The 9,301-nt window shown below is 36.6% G+C and overlaps 1 protein-coding gene across 4 annotated transcripts; it reads right to left on the minus strand.

Moving 5' to 3' along the window:
* Nucleotides 1–232: 232 nt before the first annotated feature.
* Nucleotides 233–5,978, minus strand: plagx (pleiomorphic adenoma gene X). 4 transcript variants are annotated; one of them, XM_084429224.1, is made up of 5 exons: nt 5,734–5,939; nt 4,470–4,546; nt 3,658–3,690; nt 3,452–3,509; nt 238–3,352 (listed from the first exon to the last, which is right to left on the minus strand). In XM_084429224.1, exon 5 carries the CDS (start codon nt 3,310–3,312, stop codon nt 2,173–2,175), a length of 1,140 nt encoding a protein of 379 aa, XP_084285350.1. In that variant the 5' UTR covers nt 3,313–3,352; nt 3,452–3,509; nt 3,658–3,690; nt 4,470–4,546; nt 5,734–5,939; the 3' UTR covers nt 238–2,172. The 4 variants fall into 4 exon arrangements, with proteins under 4 accessions (XP_084285351.1, XP_084285350.1, XP_084285352.1 ...); XM_084429225.1 differs by lacking the exon at nt 3,658–3,690 and having other exon boundaries at nt 233–3,352; nt 5,734–5,978; XM_084429227.1 differs by lacking the exon at nt 4,470–4,546 and having other exon boundaries at nt 244–3,352; nt 5,734–5,796.
* Between the last annotated feature and the right edge of the window lie 3,323 nt (nt 5,979–9,301).

Genomic DNA, 9,301 nt, shown 5'->3' on the forward strand with positions numbered 1-9,301 from the left:
TCATTGACATCTAATTTTATGTGTTTATCTTTTATACATCATTAAGCGTTTAAAATGTTTCACTAGCCTGTTGCAATGCCATGAAACCATTAAAGTATTTTACATTTCGAAATAAAATGTATTTTAAAAGCCACCTAAGTTTAAGTATAACCTAAATATAAATGTCATAATACTGAAGTGGGCTTGCTAAAAACTTTGTTTTACCAACGGTAAATAATGAATGAAACACAGCAAGTTCTACAAGATGCTTTATTTTTTAATTCATCCTTAACATTGTTTCTGCATGCACCTTCATCTCTCACTCATTCACTTTTGCTTTCAGAATGTTTATGAAAACAAACAGTCCTTGAAACACAAAAATGCCAATGCTTGGAATTTTAAAGAGGTAAAACACCTGTTTACTCCAGCTAAACAGCCATGGAAACTTTACATTTCTCACTAAAGGTACAGTACAGCTGTGCACAGTGTGCATCTCACTGAGGTAGATTAGTCTGAGTCTAAACATCACAGTTGAGTTGAGGCCAATTCCATTTCAGTTCAGCCAAAGGAGGAAATGCAATTGGCATGATTTGTAATGATGATTTACTAACAAAATGGGAGTAACAGAAGGATCTCATGAAATGAATTCACCCCCTTCAGATGGCGTAAACAAAATGGAGTTGACAACAACATATACCAACAGTTCCCTTATAGGTCACTGGTGCATATAACACTGAGCCAAAAGAATAGACAGTGAAGCAGTGCTAAAATGCCATTCAAATTTACATGAAAAAAAAAAAGACAGTGCTCCTGGTTTTGCATGGAGAGATACATGAAGTGCTTCAGCAATAACAGGGTTTGTGCTAAGCTTAAGTCGTCTGAAAATACTGAATCCAGGCAAAACATTCGGGAAAACTTGGTAGTGTGAGAATCATTTGTGTAATTACCAATTATTTGCCCAAGATACTTTTTACAGCGATATGCAGGGCGTATATATGATCAATTCTTGTTTATTACTAAACAACAACAAAAAAAACTTTATATTATACTTAGTTCCCATATTGGGAATTTGTCAGGATGGGCTAATTTTAAACAAATGTTCACTTGTCATTATGATTTTCAATTCCAATAAACAATACTTTTGATTTTTTTTGCATTTCACTTGCAAAATACTCTGGAATGAACAGAGAGAGATGGGGATTTACAGGAGACGAGTCTCCACACATAAGTGTGATTCCTTTCATAAGCATTAAGGATGTGAACACAACAGCACCTAAAAACTTTGATCTAAAGTCTAAAAATCAACACAAGCTAATTAATTAAATGCTAATTAATCACCTGACTCTAAAGTTTTCATAACTAAAACCATTGAGCTTTCTAAAAAAAAAAAACACAAAAAAAACGAGATAATGTTCTTCACGCAATTGGCGTGAGGATTTGCTTCATTTCTTGTCAAATGGTTGAATCCTTTTCATGACAAGAGTTCAGCTTAGAGAGGTAGGTTTTTTGTGTTGTGTGACCGTGAGCTGAGAGGTACATCTACGGCCACAGTTCAACTTGACTCTTATGGTGCGATCACATTAGTGAATTTTCTGCGAAATTTCACAGGCAAAACTGTTTTATTTGACAATAGTGCAGATGTATGAAGCACCGCTTTCACACAAGTCAGTGTCACACCAAGCAGCTTTCTGTTGATCAATGCGGCGATGTTGGTCGTTCGCCTTCATGCGAAATCCCCACGTGGATTTCTATTTAAATGACAGTATTTCGTTGGCAAAAATTCGCAGAGCAACGAAAAATGTGACCACACCTTTAGTCAGAAGTGCCGTTGATAAAAAAAAAAAAAAGTGCTTCGTTTTACAACGGAGAACACTGTAATAGCATTATTTTCCTTCGTGACAAAAAATATTGAGGTATTTTTTTGCTAACTTTTCAGTTTCATGAATTTTTTGAGTTCATTTAACACTACAAAACAGTTACTCAAAAGACCCTCTAGGAAAAACCACAAAGTTAAAACTATTCTAAAAGCAAAACTCCATCTATCCTAGTGATCATCTCATCTATTTCTACAGGATCCATTTGAAGACCTCGCACCCACTTAATGTATCCAGTTCATTACCCTTTAAGCTACTTGGCAATGACGCAACAGATTCGTTGCATTTGACTGGCAGGTCATAGTGGACACAGGCAACATCATTGCTGGAAGGCCTGATGGAATCGAGGTAGAGTTGGTGAGAAACCAGAGAGCTGGTTTAAGTGCCCTGAAGCCTGAGGCTCATGCAGTGACTGTGGCTGAAATGAGGTAAGTGGCCCAGAGAACTGAGAGGTAGGGCTTTGGGACACGGCGCTGGTGGTGGTGGAGTATCCCAGGGGAGTGCTGTAGGGAGGCAGGCCGAACGGCAGGAAGCCCAGCAGGTGCGAAAGGTCCATGTTGGCGGAGGTGGTAGGCGGCTCGGCGGAGGTGAACGCCGAGTTTCTGAGGGTGAAATGGGCACTCTGAGCTCCCAGACCCTCGGGGAGGAGGTCGCCTGGCCGGGAGACAGCAGTTGCCACGGCGGCCTGCGGCGGCATAGGCCCGCACTGGAGTTCGGTCAAGAAGTTCTCCATCTCTGTTTTTAGAAATGAGGTAGTGCAGCTCGGTTGATATCTGGGAGCCTGCTGGTACTGCTGCGGCGGAGGCTTGTTTGGCTCGAGGTAGCAGCCCACACCCATGGGGCTGGACAGGGGGCCAGACACCATCGTGTGATGATGATGATGATTGACCCCTGAGGTAGATGCGTTCGGGAAGCCTTGCGGGTTGAACATGGCCATGGAAAACGCTTCTGTGGCATCTTTCGGAGATCCGACAGAGCACATGGTGGGACTAGGCTCCTCCTTAATGGGCATCGCCGGCAGGGTCTCCAACTCTTGCGCGTGGCTTTTCTTCAGGTGTCGGGTGAGGTGGTCACGACGGCCGAATCGCTGGGCGCAACGCGGGCACAGGAAGTCCCGCCGGCCGGTGTGCACCACCGCGTGACGCCTTACATCCTTGCGAGTGAAGAAGCGCCGGCCGCACCGCTCGCACTGATGCTTCCTTTCCCGAACCACAGTCCCCGGGGGCGGCCGGCCAGTGTGTGTACTCAGGTGCTCGAGTAACGCCGGCATGCTCTCGAACACCTGACGACAGACCTTACAGGTGAGGTCACCGCCGGCAGAGGTGGCATGTGTGGCCACGTGGCGTCTTAGACCCAGGCGAGTGTTGTAACACTTTCCACATTCCTCACACTGCAGTTCCTGCTTGTTGGGGTCGTGGTTCTGCAGGTGTCCGTTCAGCTGGTCTTTGCCATGGAACATTTTCTCATTTATATGTGTAGTTTTCAGGGCATATGTCACTCTGGGAAAAGCCAAAGGAGATCAGTTACCACAATAATAGAAGGTTAAAGAGAGAGTACAATCATAGTCAGTCATACATTGTTTCGTTTTTCACAAGTACCTGAGAAGAAGCTCCAACAGGTGATTTTTCTTGGTGGTTTTTTTGCATGTTCAAAATTCTGCACACAAACACAAAGATGCAGCTGTTGAGGATTTTTTATTTTTTACCATAAGGTTCATCTAAAAAAATAAAGCCACAATGGATTTATGTGCTTCACTAAAGGGATAGTTTGTCAAAAAATTCTAATTCTGTCATAATTTACTCACCGTTATGTCGTTCCAAACCTGTATGAATTTTTTCTGTGGAACATAAAATTAGTCATTTTGGGGGGGAAATTGTCTACACAATGTAAGTTAATGGTAACCAAAAAGGTTTGATTACCAACATCCTTCAAAATAACTTTTGTGTTCCACAGAAGAACGATGAGTAAATGATCGAATTTTCATTTTTGGGTAAACTAACAAACAAAAACGATGATTTAAAAATATATATGTAATGTACAGCCATAATGTTGTTAGATTATACAAACAAAAACTATTTTTAAAAACAAAAAAATTGTATGCAATATAATTGTAAAACATTTATATATATATATGCTTCTATACAAAATTTGTTTTAAAATTCTTGGAGCACATACATGCATCAATTTCTATTGTCTCCTTTCAACAAATATTATTTAGAGAACACATATTTCTGAAAAGTACAAAGGTCCACTTGAGAATTTATGATTTGGAATTTTTTCATTTGGTAAAAAAGAATTATAAAATGATTCAAGATAATTTGTTTCGTTTAATAACAATGTAAAAAAAAAAATACAGACAAAGGATTTGCAATTGATTTACTCTTTTTGTGTCATTCTAGAGATTTATTTGACCAATAAAAGAACTTTGTATTTATTTATAAAACCTTTTGTATTTTTTTATACAAATTAAACAAAACCTTGAAGTGTTTGATGGCAGTGCAGACTTTTAACCAAACTGCTTCTGAATGGTAGCAGATTTCAACACAAGAAACTTAAAAACACCCTGAAGGGACGTCATGATGATTGGTTAGTGACATTTATAAAGGGTTTGTTTACCTGTTTCGACTCTCACAAAAGCACATTCATTATCTTGACAGACCTCCGGATAATGCATGTCCACTATTACTCCCTCCCTTTTAGAGAATGGATGGACATCATTCAAGCAATCATTTCAAGTATTTTTAATGTGCACATAAATCCACACTATTTTATTTCAATATTCAGATTTAGTTTTAATGTTATAAATGTAGGTGCTTGAGAGTTCAGTTGGGACAAAATGTGCTTCTTCTATGTATTAACTTTCAAACAAAACTGTTCATGTAGATAGAGAGTATAATTACCATAATACAATAATAAAAAAATTATGTTTGCCTATCAGCTTTGAATATTTAAAATTACAGTAACACTTTAGAATAAGGTTTAATTTGTTAACATTAGTTAACCACATTAGTTAACAGAAACTAAGAATACTACAGCATTTATTAATCTCAACATTTTTAGGATCAAAAGTTGTATCTGTTAACATTAGTTAATGCACAGTGGACTAACATGAGCAATTGTATTAACTAACATTAACAAAGGTTAATAAATTATGTAAAAATATATTGCTCATTGTTAATTCATATTAGGTAATGTATCAAAAAATGATTACCAAAATCACAAATGGCTTACAATCAAGTAGCTATGCTAATTACATAGTAACAACATTTTGTTCCCCATTTCATTTCACAGTTTCATGCAATGACATATTTTCAAATGACATGTTTGTGGTAAATCTGATTAATTCAAAATAATATCAAACTAACTGCACTAAATGTATTATAGTCATATATAAAGTTGTGTCTTATTTTATAATAACTTATAAAAAAAAAAGTTTTTTTTTATTTTTGATTTAACTGGCATCTTTTTGTATATTTACTCCTGACACGTTTCGGGGTCAGAAACCCGTGGCACGTTTCGCTCAGCAAAAATCTCTCAAGAACCGCGGAACATTGTGATTAAATGGTCAAATCGAAAGGATCCGTAATAAAGAGCAACACAAATCAGACTATCCATTCACGTTTTCCATCATGTTAAAACATTTATAAAAATAAATACATTAAATACACTCACAGTGTCGCGTAGCTAATGTTGTTTGCTCATGCACGCAACATTTAAACCTCTTAAAAGGGTAAATGACACACATTTGTCTTCTCAAAAGTCTAAAAATACTATCAACGAAACTCTCTGAGGGTTTCAAACATTCGGACATCAATGCAAACAGTCCACGCGGTCCTAAATTCACACATAACATTTGCATAAAAAACAGTATTGTGCTCACCAGAAACTTTTGATCCCCGCAAAAGTTGCATTTCACATGCATTCTCCATTCTACACCTCACATGGGTGCAAATAAAAAAAATTGTTTCTCAGCCATATCTCGATGAATTCTCGAGAACTGTTCGCAGTGGATACTTTATTTTTGTTTTCAATAATGTGTCTATTTTTTCGGGCCTGCTGTTTCTTTCCCTCTAAACACACAGCGGCGGCGAGCGCTCGAGCTCGAGTTTGATGGGCGCGTGCATTGTGGGAACGTGACGTCAGCCACTTTGGCCAACTTTCAGGGTTGGATTTCACTCTTATTTTTCACCATCTAAAATATCCCAAACACTCACATGGCATTACCTTGAGTTCTATAAATAAACTAAAAAACAAATCTTAATTTCGTAGAATAGCAATTTTTAAAAAACAGTAAGGAAAGCCTAGTTCAACTTAGGCTACTAGATAAAGAACAATTAAAGTTTCTGAAAATTAATTATTATTATCATTAATAATACTGTATTTGACAAGATACAATTAATATATCGTCATTCGACTAATTTACAACGTCCAAAGGTTTATTGCACTAAGTGCAACTTTTACATGCGGGAACGAATATGACAAACTTACCACAACGTTTCCCTCCATTTTAAACTCATTATGAATTGTTTTGAGGTAACGTTTAGCGCAATTTCGTTTTTATTTTGAATATATGTAGCCTACTGAGTCTAACGTTTTTTCTAGCATTGTTTCCATTTCACAATGGAGCGTTTTAGTTTCCATCATGAAATCATTTTCCACGAGCAACAATAGCATCCGGGAAAGTCATATAAGAAACTGAACGTAACATAAGAAAAAGCAGTCTGGACAAGAGACATTATTTGTCTATGAAAGTTCTTTAAATTGTTATATTATTAGTCGGTAATTGCTCATTGAAGAATCTCAGCCAGTGTAAACAATTTATTTATAAAAATTATGATCATTTATTTTATGAATAAATTCAAGTATTATATAGTAGTCAACATTTTAAGTGGATCAAAACCTTTCATCAAAGTTATAGTTGAATTTTGAACAGTCTTAGGACAACTTTGATGAACTTTTTTGATCCACTTCAAATGTTGACTACTCCCAGCCGGCATTTCAACGTTGATTCACCGTTGAAACAACGTCAGGTACCTTGGTTGAATCAACGGTGAATTACCTTTCGATTTTGCAAAACGGATCAACGTTGATATTGTGACGTCGTTTCACCGCGGAAAAACAACGTTGATTCACTGTTGAAATCGCGACGTCGTTTCACTCTTACCTTTCGGGTTATGGTCTTCTGTCGACGTTGAATCAACGTTGAATTACCTTTCGATTTTGCAAATTGAATCAACGTTGATATTGTGACGTTGTTTCACCGTCTTACCGTTCATCATGGGAAAATACTGTACATTCAATTACAAACTAGTTTGCAGTTGGAACTTGAGTCATCATTACAATGCTGACTGAATTTGTGATTAACTGTCCATACTGTACAATAAAAAGTGTTAACTGTCAAATGACTGGCGGCAATGGCTTAATTAAACACATTAAATAATGAGTTAACACATGCTCAAGATTGTAAAAAGTTTTATTCTGAAAAAACAAGTCTAAAAATACAAAAAGAAAAACCATCTCAAACTTTAAATTGCAGCGTTTTCAAAGTAATGTTAAAAGAAGTAAACATCTAAATGGAATATTTAAAGACAGTTTTTGTTCAATTACAGTAACCCTTAAATTAAACATTTAATATTTAAAGTGTACAGTAAAAAAAATAAGTTTTTAAATTCTCAATAAAATGTGACAGCCTTGTGCAGTGCTCCGACAGAGTCCCAGCTCGAGGTCCATTCCGATGCCATCACTTCCTCTTCACTTCGTGCCCGCTGTCTGCTACTATCCTATAAATAAAAGCAAAAACACTGAATACACAATAAATCATGTACAAGATTTTCACTTTACAGTTCAATTTGTCGGGTAGAAAACAAAGTATACAACACTATCCATTCTAAAACACATATTTTATGTATTCAGATGTACATTTACACAAGAAATTCTTCAGAGCCCCAAGGTGGAATTGTAAAAAATGTACTATTACTCCATGTGTCAGTTACGGTTACTATAATCATAAGGTCATGATTTCATCCTTAAACCAGATGAAGAAATCAACAAATTGTGGTGTTGAGCTGAGAGGGTTGAGGTCTGTTGTTCTTTATATCTTTCAATGCAGGTTTATATTGTTTCAACAATTATATATTTCTGATAATATTTGTGGAGAACATTACACTGTTTTAATTCAGAATCCTAACCATACATTGTACTAATTAAAAGTAATTTATTAAATCAAGTAAAATAAAAAAATAACACAAAAGGCCAATGAATCTGTACCAGAAGTGATAGTGCAATGTAGCAGCTAAAGAATAATCCTCCACCAAATTGCCAGTAATCATCTGGATCCTTTGCGAATCTGAAGGGGGGAAAGAAGAAATTATTGTACTTAATTATTATAGTCCATAAAAAGCTGTTTTTTTTTTGTTTTTTTTTACCATTCCTTTAAACAATCTTAAAAATTGATTTAAATTGTAAAAACGTTTGCCATTATAACATTCACACAACATGAACTGAGTTGTCATCTTTGAGACTGTTAGTATTAGCCTACATAATTAAAAATGTAAACATACACTTAAAGCATGGCAATCCCATCAGAAATGTGTATCATAGCAAGGGAAGCACACACAAAAAAGCCAAATGGTACACCAAAATCAAACCATCAAATAATTTTACCTGCAGCCGTATTTATCCTATTTTTTTATCCTACTTTCTATCAGTAACGTTAAATGTCTTATTTTAAAGATGAAAATCATACTTAATACTATTAATCTAGGTTTTCGAACAGTGGGTAAAATTGACTTACTGTAGTTGGTGAATGGGTCTTTCTGTTGGGTGTTCTCCCCCGATAAATAATTTTATTTCAATGCTGCTTGATCTAAAAAAAAATGTAAACAAATATATTTTCAATATCGTTATCAGTGTTTGAAGAGGTTATGTAAACTGAATAAATGACGGTTTTACCACTTTACTCATTCCCACACTTTTTGTTACCTCTCATGCGTTTTTAAACTAATGTTAGCTGACAACATTAAACACATAAGTTAACGTTACCAACAGCAAAACACAGCAATGTCAGATGGTACTAAGTTAACTTATGCTGGGTACACACCAAAAGATAATCGGGCTGATTTTGGGCCGATTTCCCCCCTTCCGACAATCCTAGCTATGTCCCGATTATCTTGATGGTTTAACAGATTATTTTATGAGATTTTCCCTTGGTGTGAGGTGTGTTAAGAGTGTCCGAACCTGCTCGGAAGAACGTCGGAGCCGCCCCGATCGCGAATCGTAAATATTAAACATGTTTAATATTTACGATCAGAAATCCTGATGTGTGGGGGGAACCCCGAGGACAAACGCGCGCACGTTCTGGAGATTATCACGTGAAACAAAACAATATCCAATCAGAAAGCGAGATGATGGAAGACACGGTCATTCTCACACACACACCCACACACACA

Source organism: Rutilus rutilus, assembly GCF_951802725.1.
Source record: "Rutilus rutilus genome assembly, chromosome: 13".
Taxonomy (NCBI): domain Eukaryota; kingdom Metazoa; phylum Chordata; class Actinopteri; order Cypriniformes; family Leuciscidae; genus Rutilus; species Rutilus rutilus.

Bases quoted from the DNA above. Each gene is read 5' to 3' on its own strand.
- plagx (XM_084429225.1), bottom strand. From the start codon at position 3,312: ATGTTCCATGGCAAAGACCAGCTGAACGGACACCTGCAGAACCACGAC.